The 26,931-nt window shown below is 42.1% G+C and overlaps 2 protein-coding genes across 2 annotated transcripts in view; one reads left to right on the top strand and one right to left on the bottom strand.

Annotated features, from left to right (window-relative positions):
* LOC117282325 overlaps nt 1-6,612 on the bottom strand; it is a 151,076-nt gene extending 144,464 nt beyond the window's left edge. The window contains exon 1 of the mRNA XM_033751514.1: nt 6,573-6,612. Coding sequence (XP_033607405.1) covers nt 6,573-6,612 — 40 coding nt within the window. The remainder of the gene's footprint in view (nt 1-6,572) is intronic.
* LOC111864651 (synaptogenesis protein syg-2) overlaps nt 5,209-26,931 on the top strand; it is a 1,101,357-nt gene continuing 1,079,634 nt past the window's right edge. Inside the window, exon 1 of the mRNA XM_023852046.2 lies at nt 5,209-5,464. The gene's annotated coding sequence lies outside the window, so the exon portion shown is untranslated. The remainder of the gene's footprint in view (nt 5,465-26,931) is intronic.

Consider the following 26,931-nt stretch of genomic DNA (forward strand, 5'->3'; position numbering starts at 1 on the left):
GGTAGAGGCCTTGCGACTAGCTGATCACCCGCCCAAGGAGTCCTACCGAATGTGTAAAATCTAGAAAAACCGAAGTGAACGGAGAAGTTCATGGAGGTAGGCCTAGGCCCACTGGGGCTGTAGTGCGAAGGGGGGAAAAAAAAGATGATTATATTTAGCAACACTTCTTTTACAATCTCTCTTAATCACCATCATCAATTATAGTGCTGTTGCTAATCTACCGTTAGGATATGCTCCATTCTCGTCCTTGTACTCTTCTGTCCTTCTACTCTCAAATACTTCAGTTTCGGAATCCGCTTCTCTTACAACCACTTTGCACGGATCCAACGGAGAACACAGCCTGTATTATTGACGAAGCTTTTTTACCGGTCTGTTGCCTATTGTTGCGTGGACGTGTGTTGCGCGAATGGGTTTACCAAGCCCTTGCTTAACAACAGGTATAAAGTTAAAATATACACACTTCCTACATTGATAATGTTATGTTGGCAACTCTCTAATGTTAAAATATAATGCTAGAGTTGGCAAAGTTGTAGTAAACAATTTTCAATTCCTAATTTCTCTGTTGTCCTGTGTTACTACAGTTATCTGTGTAAAAACAGAATTTCTCTCTTGATATGGGTTACCATGGTTATGTGAGTGAATATATGTAAAACATTTTTTGAGTATCAAAANATTGTTCGAAGCCTTGTATGATAACGGGAAAACCAGGCTGTTGAGAAAGGCGTTCCATTAGCGGTCCTCAAAAGGCCTATTTAAGGGGGTTGAATGTATTAGACAGACAGTAAAATATGTTCGCGAGTCCCAAAGGACTCGGACCCGAGAAAGACTGCTCTGGCAAGGGCCAGCAGCATATACAAAAGACAGACCCGTCCTCTCGTCAGAGAAGGCGCCCCACAGAAACAAGACCGTAGCTGTCAAACGGTAATAATTAATATCTGGTCATGAGCCCCAAATGGGGCTCGACACCAAGATTTACTGACTGACTGACCGTCAGTCGCAGTGTGACTTTGACTTTGACTTTGAAAAGTTAGTCTTAATAAAGCAGGGTTAGATTGAACACTGATTCTTACTTATCATTAGATCCACGTAAAGTGAAAATAATAGATAAGTCATGCAGTTTCTTACAAACGTGTGAGTCCGTTCATATTTCTCTGTTGATTACGCTGATATGTCTGAGTTAATTTGCTGAATAAGGCCAGTGAAGCGCATTGTGGCGTCATAGGACATATTATGAATGAATACTGAATTCTGAAAGTCCTGAAACTACGTAGTCGTAAAAAACTACCGCAATGTTTCCTTGGGGTTAAAAAAGTAAAAGTAAAGCTATCCCTGTAACAGGCCGTGAAGGCCCATAGGTTTGTGAGACGTTGAGGGTCCCACATTATCTAGACAATCGGCTCAAAGATGGCGGTAAGGTTGTCAGCCTTACGCGCCGGCCGCGCTTTACTCCTTGGGAAAATTATTTATTTAATTCCTGGTACTCATTTCTGTTAGAGGCTGAGTAAAACCCAGGGCCTAGTGCGGCTTGAAGGATTAGGTGAATTGAAAGAAATCCAATGACCTCGTCGGTATTTGAACCCGCGACCTTCTGACTTGTAGCATAGTTCCTTAACCACTACGCTACCGCTTGGCCCCCGTTTTCTTGGGGTATTGAATAAAATTCCAGCGAGGTCATCCAAGAACCAGTTATTCAGCCGGTGCAGAAATTCCGAGTTTTAGGGTTTAACATCTTGTTCTCAAAAACCATTTCCATCTGAGCTAGTTCAGTTCACAACTTCAAACACAATTTATCTGACATTATGTTTTAATATTATCCTTCTATCTGATTCCAAGTTCTGAAGTTGTCAATTTCTCTCGGATTTCCAACGAAACATTTAAATAAATTTGCCATTTAATTAAGCTTACCACATTTCCTTTAAACGCACGTCTTTTGTTTTATTCAACCCAAGTTAAATGGTAAATACATGTTCTTTTCGAAATTTTTCAACACTGAGCAGTCTCCTTTTTGTCCTCAGCAACGTCAGAACACGACAACACCTATACCCTTCTTTAAAAAGTAAAATGTTAAGCATTACCGTTAAGTCTAACCTGAGTTAGCACAGCAACCAGCATCATCAGGCCACTGAACGCTGCTATTCTGCTTCTGGAATCCGAACCACTCAAACTCGTGTGTTTATTCACCCTAATGTGTATTTACACTCATCAATCATTCATCAATCACCTGCCTCTTATAAAAATCGCATATTAATCCGTCTTCTCCGTAAGAACCTATCTCTCGGTTTCAACAACAAACATCGTCCTTCCTCGCAAATGTTCATCAACAAATTTCATGACACATCCTTCCATTTATGTCCCGGGAAAAATGTCGGTTTCATTTTCAAGCTCTGTGCTCTAGTTACAAACAACAGTAAAATGTGTACTCTAATGGAATATGGAGGCCGCGCCATATCTCAAGCGGTTAGTCGCTAGCTTCCCATCGCGGCGGCCCAGTTTCGATCCTGGGTCTGGTCAAGTGGAATTTGTGGTGGACAACGTGACGCTGGGACAGCTCTTCTCCGAGTGCTTCGGTTTCCCTTACCAATCTTCATTCCACCAATTTACCATGGTCGTAATCACCCGAGGCTAGCTACAATAGGCCAATCAGTGGCCGCCCTTCCGAGTGGACAAAGTTGGACTCCACCCCCACTAAGCGAAATTAATTTTTTAATGGAATATGTGTGATTTGCAAGTATTATTTGCTACTTTGTACACGTCATTGACCTTGATGTCCGACGGTTATATATAGAATACAAGTCTAATTTCAATGTTCTTAGTGCAGTACAGATATCACATTATATAGAGTAATAAATTAAACTTCTATTTCGAAAATTTTATAACATGCGAAGAAAGAGGCCTACATTATATTTCTGCATACACGATCATGGAAAAGTTTCAGGACAAATCTCCCACCTCTGTTCTAGATCAAATGAAAGTACAATTTCAAAATTCTTTGATATCATTAAATATAAGAGCAAATTTGTTTTCTTGCTACTTTGAAGAGATCACTATGTCGATTTTAATTGATTCCAGGATACCGTTGTAGTGCAAGTCCTGATAGTGTCATTAGTGTCTTAAGTAAGCCAGTCTTCTTGCTTGTATTTAATTCAGGGTTAAAATTATCGAAAATAAGCGGAATAGGGTTGTGAATCTGAATTATTTTTATATTTGCCATACATGTTTCGTACAGTTAGCTATTTATGGGGAATTCTATACCGTTTAAGTAGGAAAAACACAGTCTCCATATTTTTCTTTTAATTCGCTTGGTCGGGGGTGGAGTCCAACTGGTTCCACTCGGCACGGCGGCCACTGATTGGCCTATCGTACCTGCCCCGGGTGATTATGATGATAGAAAATTTGGCGGAATTAAGATTGGCAAGGGAAACTGAAGTACTCGGAGAAAACCCGCCCCAGCATCACTTTATCCATCACAAATCCCACTTGACCAGACCCGGAATCGAACCCTGGCCGCCGCGGTGGGAAGCCAGCGACTAACCGCTTGAGCTATGGCGCAGCCTCAGTCTCCATGTTAGCTGAAACTAAATTCTCTCAAAAATATATAGCGAAGGCCTGTAATACCAGATCCCATCAAAATCTATTCCGAAATTTCTTAGGTACATTAAGATTGATACGACCTCCCGCAGTTCTATAATGTGTTTATTTCGTGTCTTTTCCGCAAAGATTATACGGAATTGTATGAAGCTTGGCGGATAGCGTCCACTACATACCAACACTGCAATTCCGCTGCCATATCTAGGAGACGCCCTTGTTATCACAAGCAAAGTTTGTCAACCAGACATGATCGTAGTATATTCTCTGGTGCAAGGTAATACCAGAACTTACACTTTTTGTTAACTTGAAAATTTGCATTTCAACCATTCTTTCCCTAAAATACATAAATTATATTATAATGGGCAGCAGATCATGCTCTTCTGGCATATAACGCCGTGTGGTCTTTCAGTCAGTAACCAGCATTTCGGAGGAACATCCTGCCTCCATCTTCCAGGTTGAAGAATAAACTGTACGATGCAGACATGAATATTAAGATTACATTCTTCTGGGATGTAACCCCTAGTAGTCTGGTAGGCAGTTACCAACAGTTTCGAGTAATATGATGCACCTGTCTTCAGGGTACAAGAATAGGACGAAAGTGGGAAAAATATTGCGGACATAGGTAAGAAATTACTGTATGGTCGCTCCATAGCTCAGGAGGTTAGCTGCTGACTTCCCAACGCGGCGGTCCGGTTTCGAGACCAGGTCAGATCGTGTGGGATTTGTGGTGGACAAAGAGGAACTAGGGTAGGTTTTCTCCGAGGACCTCGGGTTTTCTGCCAATTCTTATTCCAAAGACTGCTCCACACTCATCCGGGGCTGGTAAAATAGGGCAGTTAGTGGCCGACGCACCAAGAAGACTCAGTCTCTCACCCCAGCAGAAAAACGAAAGAGAAAGAGATTATTCTGGGATGTGATACCATATAGTTAACAAGTTTCATAGAAACCTGCTGCCACCTTCTTCAAGGTACGAGATCAGGCCTAAGCCGAGAGCGGATGTATTCCTCAGTGAGTAACCCATCACATCATGCATATAAGCAGAAAGCACAAGGGCCGCGCAATAGCTCAAGTGGTTAGTCGCTGGCTTCCCACCGCGGCGGCTCAGGTTCGATCCCGGTGTCTGGTCAAGTGGGATTTGTGGTGGACAGAGGGACGCTCGGACAGGTTTTCTCCGAGTACTTCGGTTTCCCCTGCCAATCTTCATTCCACCAATTGCTCCACAATCACCCTCACCTATTATCTGGGGCTGGTACAATAGGCCGAAAGTGGCCACAGTACAAGGGACTTTGTCCCACCCCATTAGCATTAAAAAAAAAAGCAGAAAGCACTCTCCATAGACACCTCTTTCAGCAACTCATGTCTCATTTGTAATGGATATACGTCCGTGTCTTTCTCTGTCCCTGTGTATATTCTTTCACTGAGAATGTTTTGTTATTACGAGAAGTTCTATGTTTCTGTTTTCGCACATTCAGTTCACCGTCTACTCTCAAGGCTTGACGGACTTACAGCCTGAGATATACACAGCTCCGCATTACTCCGAATCCGAACGCGATCACGTGTGTCGGTTTAGTATCACGGAAATCGCCGAACAGCAGTCGAAGCTAGTAGTATGTCGAGAGTGATGTACGGTTGTGCTGTGCGTGTGAAAGTGTGTAATAATAATTTCTGTTCTATGAAATTAATAAGTCGAGAATGTAGTGTACTGTGAAATTACTTTCTGTGTTATATATTATAATAGGCAGTCGTTGAGAACAGTGGTGTATAGTTAATTAAAGTGCTGTGTGGTGCAAACTACGTACTTCACCAGCACAGCTCTTTAGCTGTACTGGTAATGTGATGCAACGTGTCCAGTTCAGCAGCGATAAGATTTCTGTCGGTAAGTGGTCGTACATGTCATGTTTTAAAGTGCACAGGCACCCAAAAGCCTAGAGCTTGCCCCTGCCCGTATTTTCATAAAGATCAGAAACGCAAAGGAAATAATATTCGAAATATTAATACCAATATTTAAGATAATTTTCAAATATGGCGCAGTGTATGGACAGCCATAATTCTAAGCCAACAAAAATATTTTTAAACAGCTTAAATGTAAATTTATAAGCAATATTCTTGTGGCAAACCACCTAAGGATGGAAGTGTTCAGAATGTAAAAATTCTATTGCTGTTATTTCCTTATTTACGCATGTGATCTGTTTTATAAATGAAATATCAAGCGGTTTATTACAACATACTGCTGAAGTTAACAACAAGTAAATTGTGAAATGCCCGCCTTTTGAATATAACAATGGTGCGGTTCGCTAACCAGTTTTTTTAAGATAAATGTGAAATTATTTGGCATTGAAATAAGTCATGAGAAGTCAGTATCGAAATGAAGAGACAACCCTAATTTTACTTAAAAAACTTCTAAGAAATTTTATATAAATATTTCGAATTATGTATTACGAACTTTGCAGTAGTAGTACCTGAACATGTTGGCCTTATGCCTTCTGAAGATGGTCAGCTGACCGAAACATGTAAACGCAGTAAACATACACAAATTGAATTACACTGGAGTGTGTTAACAAATATTCTATAATTTAGTTTACTAGCTTGAAGGATCAGAATGAATAAAGTAAAGAAACAAGCCTGTAATAATGTCTTCATACTTTTCTACACTGTTCTTTACTGAATGATGATAATGTAGCATATGAATCCCAACCCCCCACTCCAGTATAAGTTCAATAACAAGAATTTAAGGGATTATTTTGGATATATGGATGTAAATGGCAGGGTATTATTAAAATAGACATTCTGGACCACGTTTATCTCACTCAGATTAGGACGGAACTCAATCTTGAGTTCCATGAAAGGCAGGGAAGATCTTAACAAGATCATAGACTATCATTTTCTGAAGCAACACTTAACGCCATGGGGTTTGTTAATAAAACTAAAGGAGACAGCCACAGTGAAGTAAGCCAAAACACAGTTTATTCATTTCAGCTCATTACCTCTTCCTGAGTCCTTACAGCCTGATGTGAATTGTGCCATCGTTTTCCTGAGATATTAAAATGACTACTAGGATTTTACCGCAAAAAAGACCAGGGATACTTACTCGCTCATACTTTCATGTGTAAACATATAATTTACAGTTTTACTCGCTTTCAAATACAAAGCCGATGTGGTTTGTTACAGAACAGGGGTTGGCAACTGTGTTCTACTTTAGTCTGATATATTTACTTCATATTGACTGTGGGCTTCAAATGTTCGCTGGATAGTTTCTGTCTGTTTTGCACTCACCAAATATGTTTGATAGATACACCAATAAGATTAAGAAATCAGAGCTTTGCTAATGAATGCGGACTGTGATTGGCGTCCTCACTATGAAAAGGCACGAATTAAACGGAATCTTGATTGGACCCATTCTGCATACTCATACCGGGATAATTCAATCCATATAAAGGAGGTAAATATGTACAACACCGGTCACTGTAGCCGAGCGGTCTAAGGCATGCACTGTCTTCGCTTGCTTGGAAACCGGGATCGTGGGTTCTAATCCCACTCAGGGCATGGATGTTTAGTTTGTGTGTGTGCGTTTTTCTGTGTTTGTGTACAGGTAGAGGCCTTGCGACGAGCTGATCACCCGCCCAAGGAGTCCTACCGAATGTGTAAGATCTAGAAAACCCGCAGTGAACGGAGAAGTTCATGGAGGTAGGCCTAGGCTCACTGGGGCTGTAGTGCCAAGGAAAGAAAAACATGTAAAACAGGAACGTAAAAATTTGCATGTCATTGAAAATGTAAACTTTTATTTTCTTCTTTTTAATTATTAGAGTAATTGTCCCACTTTTCAACTTTGGTTTAGAATATGCCATTAGGAGGGTCCAGGGAAACCAGGTGGGACTGTAATTAAATGGACCACATCAGCTATTGGTCAGTGCTGATGATGTGAATCTACTATGTGATAACATAGGTACCATAAAGAGAAACACACAAACTCTAATTGACACTAGTAAGGAAGTTGGTCTAGAAGTAAACGCTGAGAAAACTAAGTATATGTTGCTGTCTCGTCAACAGAATGCAGGGCAAAATCATGACATGAAGATAGGTAACAGATGCTTTGAAAATGTGGCACAGTTCAGATATTTGGGAACGAGTGTAATATCAAAATTTGTTTCAGAAAAAAATTAAAATGAGTTTGAATTCAGGTAATGCTTGTTACCATTCAGTCCAGAACCTTTTGTCTTCTCGTCCGTTGTATAAAACATAAAAATTTGAATATACAAAACTACAGTTTGGCCTGTGGTTCTGTATGGGCGTGAAACTTGGTCTCTGACATTAAGGGAGGAAGACAGGCTGAGGGTGTTTGAGAACAGGGTGTTGAGGAGAATATTTGGACGAAGAGAGATGAAGTGATAGGGGGTTTGAGAAAACTGCATAATGAGGAGCTTCATAACTTGTACTCTTCTCCAAGTATAATTGGAATGACCAAGTCAAGGAGGATTGGATAGGCATGGCATGTAGCACGAATGGTGGAGAAGAGGAATGCGTATAGAATACTACTGGGAAAGCCAGAAGGAAACAGACCCCTAGGAAGACCAAGACAGGTGGGTGTACATATTAAAAAGGATCTTAGAGAGATAGGATGGGATGGTATGGAGTAGGTTGATCTGATTCAGGATAGGGACCAGTGGAGGGCTCTTATGAACACGGTACTGAACCTTCGGGTTCCATAAAATGCTGGGAAGTTCTTGAGTAGCTACACAGTTGGCGACTTTTCAAGAAGGGCTCAGCTCCCTGAGTGAGAGTAGTTATCCTGCAATACAAATAAAGTAAACATTAACAAGTGATCATATTATAAATATCATATGAACATTTCCCCAGATTATATTAAAGTTTCTACGTAGGAAATATTTTTCTCTTCCTTACTTTAAAAATGTTCATATCACATATAAAATTTTCTGCAATATTTCACCGACTTTCTCTTAAAGTGGTAACTATCCTGAGTGGTTAGTGTCAGTTAAATGTAGGTAATTTGTAGTAGGTGCGGGTGTAACCGTGAACTGTAAAGTGTGTAGATCAGCGATAGCGCTATAACTACCTCTATCCCGAAATATGTAAAGCAGATAGCAATAAATCCAACCATCCAATCCAAAACGTGTCTTATAACTCACGCGCAAACCGTTTACACGTGACAGTAGTGTAAATGCCATTATCATTTTTACGTCATGCTAAGTTGATATCAGTGTAGTTTTTAATGTCTGTTTATTTGTTCGTGTCTAAGAACATCATAAGCTGAATTTGATTTAAGTCCATTAATCAAGCACACAAGCACTGGGACACAAAACGTATATGGCGGATTATGTTCCAAGTTTCCTTTTCTGAGGCCAGCATGCCAATAAAAGAGAGACTTTACGAAGCCCTTCTACGAAAATAAACGTGAAGATGCAAGGACTAGTAAGTTTCTTCCTGTGATTTCTCTGGTGTTCCTAAGGGAAATCGCAAAGGATTTTCACTCCAGGGTAGCCAGTCCAAAGAAAATGTTGCGATAACAAATATAGCTGTTTATTCTTTGTTGACAATCATATTTCTCAGTTGAAGATTACGGCTTTCTGAGTTGTATGCCATGTAATTCGAAAAGGCCCCGACATTTCGGAGGAACTTATGACCTCCATTTTCAGGGCCAAAAAGTAAGCCAAGTAACAAACCAGTACAGGCAGGCAAAAAGCTCAGCTTTTTTCTTGTTTGACTTACTTTTATACCCCGAATCCGAAGAACTAAATGTTCTTCCGAAACGTCAGGCTCTGACTGAACGACAGGCGTTTCAATCCAGAAGACAGAGAGAGAGCCTAAAATTACCACGTCCTGTCAGTTGTTTTTTATTGAGTAGATGAAGCTGTGAGCATTTTTCTGTAATGTGACGGCGAAAGAATTTATGCCATTTACAGGAAGTCAGTCACAGCATACAGCATTTTCACCTGACCAGAGAACTTTCGCTTCGCAACACTAAACATATTCCTTTTGCATACTTCTGATTGGCAGTTAATGAAATTGTTGTTTCAAGTGGACGTCACCAGTTGGATGCCAATAACTTTATTCTTGAAGAAAGCAGTCTTCTGGGATTTGGCACCGTATATACACGGTGCCAAATCCCAGAAGGCTGCTTTCTTCCTAGTCACCGCAGTGAAAGCCTCAAATCTTACAACTTTATTCGTGTCTGTACAAAATTATAAATAATCATGATTTTGTCAGGGGAGAACAAGCTGGACATAATCTGGCATACGATACACCAGTCTGATGTCAGCAGAGCTGCATTACGAGCAGCCTGGCTGCAGTCTTCCTCATTTTTTTTTCTTGTCACTACAGCCCCAGTGGGCCTAGGCCTACATCCATGAACTTTGCCGTTCACTTCGGTTTTTCTAGATCTTAGATATACGGTAGGACTCCTTGGGCGGGTGATCAGCTCGTCGCAAGGCCTCTACCTGTAAACAAACACAGAAAAACGCACACGAACATTCATGCCTGAGTGGGATTCGAACCCACGATCCCGGCTTCCGAGCGAGCGAAGACAGTGCATGCCTTAGACCACTGGGCTACCGTGACCCGCTCGCAGCCTTCCTCATACTAAATTGTAATAATCGTGACTCCACATATCGCTTTCCGAATTCAAGAAGTTATTTCTTAGCCAGTTAGGGTATATCAGAGCAAATCTGAATCACAGATGTCCTGGAAACAGTTTTATGCAGCTGATCCATCTCAGGCAGCAAGATTAGACCCAATATTGTTGTGGTTTGAACCAAGTACAGCGTAAATAAATGTAAATTTGAGGTAAAGTTTTGTGCTGACTTCTTTAATTATTTAAGAAGCCTTTATAACCCTTACTTCATCTCTGGAACCCAAATTCTCGGCCAGTCATATTTATGCTACCATGTTATGACAGACTGGCACACTAGGTTAGGCAAGCCAGCGACCACTTTGTAGTTCCTCACCTAAATAGTAAAGCCGTTGTCCTATGAGATATTGGCAGCCTATGTAGTGGATATCGCTTTCGAATCCTGTCTGTGTTACCGCCTCTTCAGAAGGTTTCCTGACTCCTTGTCATCCCTCTGGGCGATTGTTAGATTCCACATGTAATTGTTTGGAATGGATCATATCCGCGTCCTTTCAAATCCTTCCTTTTCACCATCTTTCCGTTTTATCGACAGTATGAAGGGCTGCAGTAGAAAGTGTATCGTCCCTCATGTAGCTCTGGCATAAGCTGAATGCCTTGTTCCTGATTTAAATCACAGAACTGCCACGGGTAGTGTCACTGGAAATTGTAACTTTGTGGGTTGACCAAGTCTCTAGAAACTCTGCATCACCTGCCCCCATAACCGGTTGTTACGGCCCAAGTTCAAAATTTTTACTTTACTTGACAGGTGTTTAATTTACAAAGGGACCATTATACAGCCCCACGTTGGTCAATAAGTGTAAATACGTATTCATCTGAACCTTTCAGAACAAAATATAAAGAGAAATTATTCAGACAAGGGAATCGTCAATATTATGTTACGATTTTCTTGATCGTGTTTGAAAACACCATCTTGACATTTGCCCTGACAGACTGCGGAAAATCGCGATAGAGTAACTGGAAACTGCCGAAATTTGAACTTAGTACTCCTAGAATACACGTCTGGTCTGCGCACTTCCTGTGTCCATTCCTGTTCGCTCAGGCAAGCACGTTCTCATGGAAACACGCACAGATGCATACACTAGGGGTTACGGTTCGCGTACTCACAATCCAAACATAATATTCAGTGTTGAGAACATCTAAAATTCAGCTTTCAGGAAGATCTTTTAGATAAGAATTTTTAGAAAATGGCAGCAGCTATTGTCAGGTAGAATGCTGTTAACAGATCCACCTACCTGCAGAATTAGGAAACCCACTACCTGAAAGCAGCGCTTGCAGCGCACTGTCGGCACACTGTGTTGCCGTAGTCTCATTCGGAACCGTTACGGTGTTATTGTAAGGGTTTTCCTGAATATGGCAGTTGCATGAAGTGTGCTGCAGCATACTTTCGGGTTGGGCAACTCTACCTATATACAATAATCATTTGTTCATCTTCCGATCAGTACAGAAAAAAAAGCGATAATTTTCAGGAGCAGGGAGTGGTCCACTTGAGGTGTGAGAAATCTGACGCCTCATATTTTATTCATATATCTCGTGATCACTTCATCATCCCTTGACATGAAATCCATACAGCGATATCCTATGTTCTGATGCATCCCTTCTGTGGCTCAGTATGTTGGATATGTTTCGGCGAGTGAGGCGAATTACTTGTGTACCGTGAAAGTGGAGGACAATTGAATCTCCAATTTTTCACCGTAATTTCGATNAGAGTGGAGAAGTTAAAGCGATGGAAAATAATCTGCTTTGTGGTTGGAGAGCAGAGGAAAGACGTTGAGTAGGTCTTCGCTTCAGTTGGGCGGAACTGTGCCAATTGAAATTCCATGGCTGCATGTGAGGCCTGAAGGTGCAGCATGAAATTTGGGTACCTTCTCAACATTTGTCCTGAATCCGATGAAAACCTTGAAAACCTCATTCTAACTGGGCTGGTTTTATCGACCCCCGTTCACCCTTGCCCTTTCCTCACACCAACAACCTCAACAACATTTGATTCCATGTCGTTTTCAGAATAACGCTCATGTATTATATGAGCAACAAAACGCAACCCCATTATTAATACTGAAATTCTCCGCCCGTATGTACGTACATAATATACATATTAATAAAAACGCTGAAAATCAAAATTGTAAATTTCAGTCCATTCATAAGCATGATTAGTGAAAATCGCATGAAATGAGTTTACACGATTAGGATTCTTGCGAAATTAATATTCAGTATCATTAATTTCCGACCGGATATTATATAAAATCATAGCAGAAGAGAAAAACTTTAACCGCTTTTCCGTGTTGCTCTGTTGCCGAACTGTTCTTACTCTGTAATCTTCCAAGTGTCAGGTCGACGTGGAACCCCGAACTTAAAAACCAAAGTTCCACTTGTTATTTCACAGTCTCGCTTACAACTTAAAATCTTAAAATTCTCTTTCAACTTTAAATCACTGATGATGGCAATCTTCAGTTTTTTATTTAATTGATGTTGGTAACTGCTACACTTCCGTCAATGTATACAATTCCAAATGTTATCCTCCTTAATGCCTCCAGCTGTTGTACGGCTTTAACATGTAATAGTGATTGTGCTGAATCACCTAGCGCTACAAGTATGTAGCACACATCCAACCACACTATAAGAAACACCATTGTACTCCATATGTTAAATACTAAACACAGTTATTGTTACATGTTATAGACCTACAAAACATAAAGCTAAAGGGAAAGTCATGCTTGTAACAGGCTCTGGAGTGCCATAGGGTTGTGAAACGCCGAGGATCCCACATTTTCTAGACAGTCGCCTCACAAATGGCGGCGAGTTTGTCAGCCTTACGCTCCGGCCGCCCTTTACCCCTAAGGAAGGTTTCTGGTACTCATTTCTAGAGACTGAGTCGACCACAGGGCCATAGTACGGCTGGAAGGATTAGGTCAGTTGGGAAATCCAATGACCTCATCGGGAATGGAACCCGCTACCGCGTGCCCCCAGACGTAAAATAACACATGAGCGCATAAAATAGGGTAGAATTTGGAATTGTACACATTGACGGAAATACGGCAGTTTCGAGCCTTAATTTCGAAGCACCTGATGATGACCATATCGGTCGAAACATGTAGTGCACCAGCTTTTTAAATTCAAATAGAATTTTATTAAGAGACGGCGAAGTAAGATGTGAAAACAAGAGACGTGCAACACGATGCTGCAGTGCAACACCGGGCTTTCATAATATGCTGCTTACTCAGGGCTAACGCAAGGGCGGGGAAATACAGATAAATGAGCATGGAGCAATGGCGGAATGGTGACTGAGAGGAAAACGCCGAAGAACTTCGGAGACAAATTTACTCCAGTGCTACTTAGTGCGCTACGAATCTCACATGAAGTCGCCAGAGATTGAACCCGAGGTTCCGTGGTGAGAAACCAAGCGTCCAAACCCTCTGTAGTCTGTGTATTTAAAAATTATTTTCTCTCTGTGCTGAAATTACAGACTGAAGTTTTTTCATGCAAAATGAGTGAATATTTGATGAAATATTGAAAGAATTTGGAAAAATATATAAAGAAGTTCCTTGTAATGAATCTCCACATATAATAGGACTTAGATGGAATCTGTACCACACATGGGCAAGCAAGATAAGTAACTAACGAACTAGCTAACTACCTTCATACTACAGGATGTTACTGAGCTGTTGGCACTAGTTCAGCCCCTTCCGCAATACCTGAAAATTCGTCACCCTCTTCAGAGCATCCTGCCCATGGACGACTCTACAGGCATTAAAGTCTGGAGAATTTGTATGCCAAGATCTGCGAATTATCAATGTCTGCAAACACCTAATTTAAAAGAGGAATACGATGATTACCAGTGCACACATTACCATTAATTTTCATAAAATAAACTCTTTCTTCTCCCTCAGTGCTATCAAATGAGGTCGAAGAATGCCATTGATACACCGCTCTGAATTAATTATCTTCTCAAAGGCGTGGGTCCTTGCTGGAACGTCGAAAGTGTAACGGTGAAGATGCGATACTATAAAATACTTATAAAATACGGGTCCTTCTGTTTGTGTAGCAGCGGTGGCCCACCACACACCAATATTCTCCTCATGAAGCGGCAGTTCCAAAGTACATCTCGGACTGACTCTGCTCCAGTAAATATTTTTCCGGGAACTGTATGCTCATTGAGACGGAACCAACGTTCACCAATAAGAAAAGGTTCTGGAACAAGAACACCGCCTGAAAAATAGCAGTTGCAGAAATTCCACCTTCTTCGTAGTCGCTTTCTGCAGTTATACTTGGACCTGTCTTATTGCAGACGCAATCTAACGCAATTTCAAGTCAGTCTCCACGCTGCCGTCGAAACCTGTACATGTTAAGGTAATCACGTGAGGGATGTTCTAATCTGGCTGCAATCTCATCAGACTTTTCCCGATTAGGACAGCGTTCTGTCCATTATATATCTTGTCTATGAAAGGCACAACTGAACACTCTTCATTCACCGATTCGAAAATCGTTAATCAAACTTGAACTCGAGCACCAAGAAACTTACGGCGGAAACTTATCTCAGAGGATTTTTGTGATTTATTTTTCACAGAAGCACTGTAGAGAAAATTGCATTGCAAGAGTACATGTGCAGTAACAGCGTAGTTAGACATCTGACACCCTCTCTCTCTCTCTCTCTGCTTGCCCCTCTCATGCACAAAGCAATTTTATCTACCGCTTGCAAGTGTTTTCTTACGGCCGGGCAAGCTCGATTTGGCCATTCGAAGAGGACTCTGCTTAAGTAATCACCGATGTCACTATTTCGATCCCAAGCAAGTTGTTGCAAGGAGGTGTAGGTTTCGAACCTCCACCGGGACACCCACTGGTTCTGCGTGGATTTCCTCACTCGTTGGAGGCAAATTCCGTGATGTACCTTACACGACGCTGCGACCGCCTTCTTCCACATAATAGCATTTCATTATGCACGGTCGTCCTGAAATTCTACGCTGTGTTGTCTCAGTTACTGAATTAAATAAGCCGAAAGTAAACATGTTATTGCGGTCGTACTAACTACTGAGATAGGCTGCGCCATAGCTCAAGCGGTTAGTCGCTGGCTTTCCACCGCGGTGGCCCAGGTTCAATCCAGGGTCTGGTCAAGTGGTATTTGTGGTGGACAAAGTGGCGCTGGGGCAGGTTTTCTCCGAGTACTTCGATTTCCCCTGCCAATCTTCATTCCACCAATTGCTCCACAATCACCCTCACCTATCATCTGGGGCTGGTACAATAGGTCAGAAGTGGCCGCAGTACAAGGGACTTAGTCCCACCCCACTAGCAATAAAAAATACTGAGATGGGAACCACTGTATATCGTCATGTAACATATTAACTATTGATCCTTTCCACGCTGTAATTCGTTTAAAGAAATAGCTTTTGTTAATATTTGCTTCCTATCATTCAACTTCAGCTCCTGAAATGTCAGAAATATTTAGATGTGGATAATTGATGACAGATGGCGGTAAAGTTTTCTTCTTTGATCTCAGAGAGCAAATAAATTCACACGAGGAGGCCAGTGTTTGTGAATAAGATAATTCATGGATTGCTTGTTGGCATGTTCATAGCTTATGATCTTGAAATTACCCCATTTATCCACATTGCTAAATCTCTCATGCGCATGACGCTCATGGACAGCAAATAGATAATGGGCTATATTTTGTGGTTCACAGTTAAATATAATTTCGCCCTGATATTTTCACACATGATAGCTCAGTTTTGGAGAAGCATTTGCCGTTCCTGTTAGTATATCGTGTGATTACACAACTGCCTATCTTTCGAAGTTTTAGCTGATATGTTTTCTCACAAGCTTTGGACCGGAAACACAGAGACATTTCTATCTCTGTTTTGTAACAACCAACAATAAACACCCGTAGACCATGATGCATTAGTCGCAGAAGTTCATAATTTTAATGAAATCCATTTTAGACTTCCGAAGATTTTTTTCTGTGTGTGTGTGTGTGTTTTCTGCTTCAGTCTGGTAAACCGACATTCTTCGACCGTTTCCTATGCATGTTGGTCAAGCCTATATCGAGTTTATAGCCACGTTCTAAATCCTGTTCCTTTGTCTTTGTATCTTTGGTTTTGTGAAGAAGAGCAGGCTTGGGAGCAATTGTCCATTTGGGTGGAGCAAGTTAAATATGTCCTCTATAACAGTCGAATTTTCCAGCTTCTTAAAAACCAAAACGGGATATCCCTGTTTAGATACAACACAAAGGACCTCGGCAGTACAGTCGCTACCTAGTTCCAATGAAACTAATACTGTGAGATTTATGTCCGTCACACAGCACCGACTTAAACAAAATCAACCGTAACAACACATAATTAACAGACTTGACAAACAACTACAAAAATACAGCAGCAACGAAGAGCATTAATTAAATTTCAGTTTTAATTTGGATTCTAATTACAATTGTAGACCACAGCATGAACTAAAAATTTTAGGTTAACAGTCATATTGTAACACTTGCTTATTGTGTATAGGTACCTGATGATGATAGCCGCTTACCGACCGAAGCAAATTGTGGGAACGCATTGACATTGTGAACAATTAAGTAAAGTCACAGAATCCCAGAGGGTCCCTAAACCTGTTGTAGAAAAACACTGGAGAAAGAGCATTAGGTGATGCATAAAGCAACAGGACGCTACAGCACAGATCTGCCCAATATAAGTGTCTCTTGTACAGGTTTGAATATGAAATCAGCAATGACAGCTGAGCGAACTAGATACATTTTTCTTTCTGCTGATCTGGGGAATCTAAGAACGATGGAGAAATTTAGAAAGTTAGTAGTTTAGAATGTTACATGGCGAGGATTTTCTCTTTTCATTTCCTTTTGGTTTGTTTAAAGCTACTCTCATGTTTGAAAGAAAGTGGGCAATAAAAAAGGAAAGGATACATAAAAGCATTGCTGACATATTGTGAGGTAAAGTAAAAAAAAAGTAAAGTAAAGCTATCCCTGTAACAGGCCGTGAAGGCCCATAGGGTTGTGAGACGTTAAGGGTCCCACATTATCTAGACAATCGGCTCAAAGATGGCGGTAAGCTTGTCAGCCTTACGCGCCGGCCGCGCTTCACTCCCCAGGAAAATCATTTAATTAATTCCTGGTACTCATTTCTGTTAGAGGCTGAGTAAACCCCAGGGTCTAGTGCGGCCGGAAACTACTCGAAATTTGCTTCGAGAGAAGCACGAAAACCCGCAGTTAGTATAACCGCTACCCCGGCTGCAAGCCAGGCGTGGAACATAGCAAGGAACTTTGTGAGTTATACAGCGACATACTGTTGTTAAGGAAATTAATTTTAGTTAAATATGATGGGTTAAGCATGTGGCTACGATGGAAGGCTAGGCAATGTATGCAGCATTTTTTTAAAAGCGCACTTTTAAGGAAGAGGAGGATAATATTAAATTGATCTTAAATGGGTTATGAGAACCGGAAGTGGATGTAACCGGTTTAGGGTTGCACCCATTGTCGAAGTTATGTATTAGTGATGTTGAACTTTCAGTCCTAGTATTAGTTACAACTCGCGAAAGTTGTTAACCTCCTGAGAAGTTCTGAGAGAGAAGCCCTATGCTCAACCGCAGTCTCGTGAATCAGGTGGCCATCTGCCAGAGGGCACACAGGACTCTGTGTCTCCACAAACACAAGGGCCGATATTGTAAACATCAGCTGACAGTGTGAAGTGAAACTCGATACGCCCATCAGTACACTGGAAACCCCTGTCTTCATACATTTTTGCCGAGCCTGCGATTCTAACCCTATCAACATAGCGCAACATGAGTTTATGAGATGGAAGCTATAGCAGTTCCATTCGATGTTTTACCTTTGGAGATTACCGACAAATTATGCACGAAATTATAAGAAAATATCCTGGTGACAGCGCGAATGTTTTTACTTTTAAGCGTGACTAACTTGAGAATAAAAGTATGTATTCCAGCATGTAGCAAACACATTTACTAATTTTGCATGAAAGATCTGTCTTGTCTTCTGTATTCTAATGACTTTCTACCTATGGAACCTTGGAAAAGTATCTTAGATATTCGTTTGGCCTAACCTTCACTTGGCTCGTACCGTGAACGGTTCGTCGTAGAAACAAACCTTCGGGCTGAATATTGGGGACTGAGTTCTTCAACACGCAAGTGTTACTGCGTCACAGCTGGTGAATGATGTCAGCGCTGTCTGGTGTCAGTATTTATTACTTCATAAATTGTTGTATTTTACGTGCAAATTAAGGTTCTTAAGTTTTATCGCGCTGGGCATTATTTAGTGTATGTCATGTAATATGCACACCGTACCTCCAGACCGGGCACAATATAAGGGAGGTCTAGGCTGTCTCTTTTAAGAAAATAAACCGTCCTTTTCTCTAGGATATCCACTCACCATACGGTGTTTTATAAACGGGAATTTCTTGTCAACATATCCCATGTACTTACCCTTAGAAGTTAAACATAGTCCCATGTTTGCACTAAAAGTCACTTATACACAAAGTCCCCCCTCCACGTTCCAGCTCCAACACTTTCCATTTCGAGAGAGAAATTACAGAGCAGTTCCAAGGGAGACCTTCCCCTAACGTAACTAGTCAGCATGTGGTGGACGAGCCGAGGGGGCGAAGAGTAACGAGGCGACGTTAATATAAATATTCTGACTGGGTTCTGGGGTTGATTCACGCACTGTTGGTTCGAACACATTGCTCCTCTGTGGCCCCTAGGGAGCTCCAGGTACGAGCTCGTGACAACGCATGCTTCTTCAAGGAATGTGTGTGCAAGTTCGAACATTCATTTCAAATTCGCAACTTCCAACTTAGTTTCGTGATTCTGTCTCTTAAAACGTAGTTTCGAAAATGGAATTTATTTCCTGTCATGGAAATAAAACTACAGTCAGTGGCAGTTATATTCATTGTAACGAATTCCATGAGGTTAGATCCGTGGTTCTTGAAGAAATACATTCGCGTGGACACCGAAGAATATCTACACCATGCCCTCAAACTAGTAGCGTAATAGGGAGAACGCACACTAATAAAAATAAATAATAGTTTAAACGTGTATTAATATTTGGGGGCTTCTTCTTCTAGAGCTATTATTACGATGCCTGTTGTAGTCAGCATCATAATTATATTTTCATCTCTTCTTTTAATGGTTTTTGTGTAATTTCCAAATGAAATATAATGTGTTTAATGTAGACTTGGGTTCTAGAACCGTATAAATAATTAATAAATAAATTAAGATCCTACAAATAAATCTGTGGTGAATCTCATAAGAACATAAACAATATGAGAGGAGAATTTTAGATCAAGTGTGCTGATAAGTACCACGCCATTCAAATGTATTGGGGAGTAGAGGTATGGCAACGTGCCTATGTAACTTCGGCAGTGGAAGGAAGTGGGTGGCGAACTTCGCTCCCCGACCGCTTTACCCAAGGACAAAGAACTGGGTGGGCTCCTGAGGCCCTCTGGAAGCTCTGGAGGAAAGAAATCTCTTCTCCTGCCATGAATGATATCTCGAGTTCCCCTTCTTCGAGCCAATGTACTAGTCGCTCCACTGACTGAGCTATGAATACGAGAAAGTTCAAGATCAAGTGTCGATGGGAATCTTAGGCTTATTCTCTTATGAAGGACAGGACAGTCTATTTCAACTTGAGTACTTATTGTTACACATATACTGGATGGAATCTACATTAGAATAGCATGTGTTAATCTGACTGTTCCTCCTTTCACACATAAATGCCGTCCATCCATCCATTCATGCATGGACACTTTTGACCAAAACGTCCACTGAATTTAGTTTCACAGTGCACGGATTTAGCATTTCTGTTTCATATTTAGGATCTCGGTCCGGACACAGGTTATCGCGATTAAAGCTTCCAGTTGCTACCCTAAAATAGGCCACGACTGCGCACTTATATGCTTCATGAAAATAACTTGTATAGAATTATTTTTTTTTTAAATTCGCTTAGTAGGGAGTGGAGTCCAACTGGGTCCACTCGGCACGGCGGCCACTGATTGGCCTATTGTAGCCTGCCCCGGGTGATTACGATAATGGAGAAATAAGTGGAATGAAGATTTGCAGGTGAAACCGAAGTACTCGGAGAAAACCCGCCCCAGCGCCACTTTGTCCACCACAAATCCCACTTTACCAGACCCGGGATCGAACCCTGGCCTCCGTGTTTGGAAACCAGCAGCTAATCGCTTGAGCTATGGCGCGAACAAGTGGTATAGAAGGAAGAAGAAGTAATACCGTTTAATATTCCAGCATTTGTCTATATGGACTAAAAGAATACGCGAAGCTTCTCAGTCAGGATAACCAGCCCCTGCACTGCGATTCGAACCAGGGAACTCAGAGAACGATGTAGGAGTGCTACCCATTCAGCCGCGATCTCCGGTTATTTGAGGTTATGATGTTAGAGAAGGTTTAATTCATGTAAGTGACCCGTATGAAATGGGTTTCAACTTTATGAAATATTTATTTCGTTGTCCGTTAGAAGTGAATGCGAAATTGACTTGTGTCTGCCGATTAGCGAAACTATTGTCGTAGTTAAAATATTAGAGAGACGTTTTCATGGAGACTGGGCGGTATATCTGCGAGATTTCTAGCGGAACATGTGAAAGGCGTATAAAATGTGTGGGAATGACAGTTAGAGGGCTGGGGTACACACTGGGTCACGGTGCTGTTGTCGTACTGGACTGCACAATATGACGTAGCCATCGGTGTGTTACTGCAGATTAATGAGTCTAAAGCAGACTCAGCTGCATTGTTTTTTGCAGTAGTCTACAGAATAGACCCAATTATCTTCATGGCCCTGCGCCGTTCTTCAAAACCAGTACTTAACTAAACTGGGAAAGAAATTGCTCGCGTTCTTGAAGGCAGTGCATGCAGATTTATGTAACATACGTTTTAATATTTCCCTCCCATCTGTCGTTTAGATCTTCGAAACAATTTCCTATTGTCGCATGCAGACTGCAGTATTGTACATGTTCATCGATCCTGCAATGCGCGTTACACACCAGTCTTTTTCCCCTTGCTCCGATCTGTGTATTGAGGGTGATAAATTATGAAGCTCTTTATTATGCAGTCTTCCCTCTCCTCTTGTTATTTTCCTCTCTTGGCCCATATGTTCTCCACGGAATTTTACTGAGCTCATGAACGCTGTACGCTTCTATTCGGGGGAGGGTTTGGTTCGAATCTTGGCAGAGAAACTTGTTATTCTAACTGGGATTCTTCGTGGCATTGACCAGTTCCCTGAGACAAACACTTGAATACTTCTAGCATCTCAGTTAGGCTACGTCTGCTTCCTTTCAAATTATTTCCAAGTCATTATTCAGCCATCCTATCGGATACTAAACAGCCTAGACACTGAAAGCGTTGCGAAATAAACCAAAATGTTCTCTCCTCAATAGTTGTTTAAACATCAAGAACCATTGTAGTTTCTTTGGGGCGAGAGACCAAATTCACATTCATGCAAGACGATATACAGGATGAGGCGCAGAAACTTCCATTTTTTTTGAAGACGAATAAAATAAAAATTATTGCTGATAGACAAAATTTATGTTTAGCTAATGAAAGAACATAGTTTAAAGTTTTAAATCATGTAGTTTGAAACAAAATATCTTGAAGGTGGTGGCCACAGTTCTCTATGCACTGATGCAACCGTTTTCTGAAGTTCCCCTCTGCACGTTCCAACATGTGCACCGGAATTTGGGCTACTTCCTGCCGAATAACATTCTTCAGCTGAAGCTGGTTGTATGAGTTAAAGTTTTAGGTGCACGGGCAATATGTTGTTCCCAACGGGAGGAGAAAATCCTGTGACAGATAATATATTGGTTTTGAATATTTTAATTTTTAAGTTTTTGGGTAGAAGATGGGAAGATAAAAAGAAATCCTCTTTTTCGTTCTTCTCGTTATGTGAATTGTAATTTTTCTCTCATTCCCATATGTTTCAATTTCGCAACATATTCCACGGATTTACTGCATGTAATGCATAATGCCTGCTGAAATCTGAGCGGTAAATTGATAACAAGAAATTTCATCTCTAATTGTGAACCTCAAAATATGAAAAATTAAGAAAATGCAGCCATATTTGCACTGAAATAATACACGTGGCATGATAAGTATATTCTCTAACCTTTGCTGCTCACTGGAGGGAATGTTTTTGGTAACGGTTGTTCAGGAAAACAAATTTCATGAAAATGGTATCTCTTCATCTTCTTCAACTGTCAACAGAATATCAGTGTGGTCGGTCCCCACTTCTTTTATTCACTTGTGCGTAAGAAATGAGTATCATCAGCATACACTACAGACAACTATGTTGCACTCAGCTGTAATTTTTCCTGATTTTGTTTTACAAACCTAATCAAAATTTCATAGCCTTGCTCCGTCCACTGTAACTGTTACAGGCACACAAACCTAACTTGATTGCAGGATCTCATTTGTAATAAGAAAGCATACCTTATTTGCTAATGGTGTTAGAGACATAACAATTGTTTACACTGCGAACCCGTGAACAATCTATATGGTCTAAGAGACGATTTTTTGAACGTGGAGGCAGGTGGCTCACATATTTACCATTAACCTCTAGATGGTTTAAGGGGAAATGTTTTCCAGGCGGTTCTATATTCCTCTCGTTTTCTGTCTGTTCATTTCTTCCTTCTCCTCTCTTCCGAGACGTTGCACCTTAAGTACGTCGGAATGCCACGGAGTAATTTCTCATCGCATCTGATTTTTTGGGCACTGCTCTCCATTGCCTAGTCCATGACATGTACTGCTGAGCCAGAGGCTGTCAGCCCATTAATCGCCAGGTTAATGAGCCCAGTTCACACAGACTGCCTAGTCACAGACTATAACCCGTTCGCCCCACGTCAAGTCACGTCAAGTACGTGAAGTCACGTAAAATCAAGTCAAGTCACGCCAAGTCACGTCAGTTCACGCCAAGTTACGTCAACACACGTCACGTCACTTCACCTCACCTCACCTCACCCCAACTAACCTCAAGTCACCTCACCTCACATCACCTAACCTCATCTCAACTTACCTAATTTAATAGCAGGGAATGGTACCCCTCAGTTACGGATTGATGCGCACAAGACTACTGCGCAAACCTAACCTACACTACCCAAACCTAACTTAACTTAACCTAACCTAACCTAGCCTAACCTAACCTAACCTAACCTGATCTAACCAAACCAAATCTAACTTAGCCTAGCCTAGCCTCGCTCCGTCTCGTTTCGCCTCTCGTCAAATTTTGTCAAGCCACGTCAAGTCACCTCACTTCACCTCACCTAACCTAACCTAACTTAACACCAGGGAATGGTACCCTCACCGATTGATGGGCACAAGTCTACTGTGCAAACCAAACCAAACCTAACCTAACCTAACCTAAGTTAGCCTGACCTAAAATAACCTAACTTAACATAATCTAACCTAGCCTAGCCTAACCTAGACTTGCCTCGCCTCGACTCGCCTCGCCTCGCCTCGCCCCGCCCTGTCCCGCCTCATATGAAGTCACGTCAAGTCAAGCCAAGTCACGCCAAATCAAGTCAATTTAAGTCAAATCACGCCAAGTCATGTCACGTCAAGTCACGTCACGTCAGGTAAAGTGACATCAAGGCACGCCAAGTCACGTCAAATTACACCAAGTAACGTCAAGTCACTTTAGGTCACCTCACGTCACCTCACATCACCTCACCTCAACTTACCTAACATCACCTCATCTTACCTAACCTCACCTCACCTAACTTAACAGCAGGGAATTGTACCTCTCAGTTACTGATTGATGCACACAAGTCTATTGCGCAAAGCTAACCAAACGTTAACTAACTCAACTCAACCTAACCTAACATAACCTAAACTAGCCTGGCCTCGCCTCGCCGCGTCTCGCCACACCTCACGTCAAGTTACGTCAAGTCAGGCCAAGTCACGTAAAATCACGCCAAATCAAGTCACGTCACGTCAAGTCACCTCACGTCACCTCCCCTCCCCTCAACTCACCCCACATCACCTCACCTCACCTAACTTAACAGCAAAGAAAAGTATCCCTCAGTTACTGATTGATGCGCACAAGTTTACTGCGTAAACCTAACCTAACCTAACATAACCTAACCCAACCTAACCTAACCTAATGTAGCCTAGCCTAGCCTATACTAGCTTAGCATAGCCTCGCCTCGCACCGCTCCCTCTCGCCACTCCTCGCGTCGCCTCACGTCAAGTCACGCCAAGACACGTCAAGTCACGTCAAATCACGCCAAGTCACGTCAGGTCACGACAAGTCACGACAGGTCACGTCAAATTACGCCATGTCACGTCGAGTCACGCCAAGTCAATTCGAGTGAAGTTAAGTTACGTCACGTGATATCACGCCAAGTCACGTCATATGACGCTAAGTCACGAGAAGTAACGTCAAGTCACGTCACGTCACCTCACCTCACCTAACTTAACAGCAGGGAATAGTACCCCTAAGTTACTGATTGATGTGCACAAGTCTACTGCGCAAACCTAACCTAACCTAACCTAACATAACACAACCTAACCTAATCTAACCTAACCTAACCTAATGTAGCCTAGCCTAGCCTAGCCTAGCCTAGCTTAGCATAGCCTCGCCTCCCCCCGCTCCGTCTCGCCACTCCTTGCGTCGCCTCACGTCAAGTCACGCCAAGACACGTCAAGTCACGCCAAGACACGTCAAGTCACACCAAATCACGTCAAATCACGTCAGGTCACGCCAAGTCACGTCAGGTCACATCAAGTTACGTCAAATCACGCCATGTCAAGTCGAGTCATACCAAGTCACGCCAACTCACGTCAAGTCGAGTGAAGTCACGTCAAGTCGAGTGAAGTCACGTCAAGTTATGCTACGTCACGTCAAATCACGCCAAGTCACGTCATATCACGCTAAGTCACGACAGGTAACGTCAAGTCACGTCACGTCACTTCACCTCACCTAACTTAACAGCAGGGAATAGTACCCCTAAGTTACTGATTGATGTGCACAAGTCAATGCCAAGTCACCTCAATTCACGCCAAATCACGCAAAATCACAGTCACGCCAATTCACGTCAAGTCAAGTCACGTCACATCACCTCACCTCACTTCACCCCACCTAACTTAACACCAGGGAAAGGTACCCCTCAGTTACTGATTGATGCGCACAGGACTACTGCGCAAACCTAACCTAACTTAACCTAACCAACCCTAACCTAACCTAACCTCACTTAACCTAACCTAACATAACATAACATAACACAACCTAACCTAATCTAACCTAACCTAACTTAATGTAGCCTAGCCTAGCCTAGCCTAACTTAGCATAGTCTCGCCTCGCCCCGCTCCGTCTCGCCACTCCTCGCGTCGCCTCACGTCAAGTCACGCCAAGACACGTCAAGTCACGTCAAATCACGTCAAGTCACACCAAATCACGCCAAGTCACGTGAGGTCACATCAAGTCACTTCAAATCACGCAAAGTCACGTCGAGTCACGCCAACTCACGTCAAGTCAATTCGAGTGAAGTCACGTCAAGTTATGCTACGTCACGTCAAATCACGCCAAGTCACGTCATATCACGCTAAATCACGACAAGTAACGTCAAGTCACGTCACGTCACTTCACCTCACCTAACTTAACAGCAGGGAATAGTACCCCTAAGTTACTGATTGATGCGCACAAGCCAATGCCAAGTAACCTCAATTCACGCCAAATCACGCAAAATCACAGTCACGCCAAGTCACGTCATGTCACGTGAATTCACGCCAAGTCACGCAAAGTCACGTCACGTCAAATAACGTCAAGTCACGCCAAGTCAGACCAAGTCACGTCAAATCACGCCAATTCACGTCAATTCACGTCAATTCACGTCAACTCAACTCACCTCAAACCAACTCACCTCACCCCACTTCACCTGACCTAACTTAACAACAGGGAAAGGTACCCCTTAGTTACTGATTGATGCGCACAAGACTACTGCGCAAATCTAACCTAACCTATCCTAACCTAACTTAACCTAACCTAACCTAATCTACCCTAACCTCACTTAACCAAACCTAACCTAGCCTAGCCAAGCCTAGCCTAGCCTGGCCACGCCTCACGTCAAATTACGTCAAGTCACTTCAAGTAAAGTCTAGTCACGCCAAGTCACCTCAACTCACGCCAAATCACGCCAAGTCACGTCAATTCACGCCAAGTCACGCAAAGTCACGTCACGTACAATAACGTCAAGTTGCGTGAAGTCACATCAAGTCACGTCAAATCACACCAATTCACGTCAAGTCACGTCACATCATCTCACCTCAAATCAATTCACCTCACTTCACCTCACCTAACTTAACAGCAGTTACTGATTGATGCGCACAAGACTACTGCGCAAACCTAACGTAACCTAACCTAACCTAACCTAACCTGACGTAGCCTTACCTAACCTAGCCCAGCATAGCCTATCCTCGTCTCGCCCCGTCTCTCTTCGCCTCACGTCAAGTTACGTCAAGCCACGTCATGTCACGTAGTCACACCAGGTCACGGCAAGTCACGCCAAGTCACGCTAAGTCACCCTAAGTCACGTCAAATCACGCCAACTCAACTCACCTCACGTCACGTCACCTCACCTCATCTCACCTAACTTAAAAGCAGGGAATGGTACCCCTCAGTTACTGATTGATACGCACAAGACTGCTGCGCAAACCTAACCTATCCAAACCTAACGTAACATAACCTAACTTAACCTAAC

This window comes from Cryptotermes secundus, unplaced genomic scaffold (assembly GCF_002891405.2).
Source record: "Cryptotermes secundus unplaced genomic scaffold, Csec_1.0 scaffold186, whole genome shotgun sequence".
Classification (NCBI taxonomy): Eukaryota; Metazoa; Arthropoda; class Insecta; order Blattodea; family Kalotermitidae; genus Cryptotermes; species Cryptotermes secundus.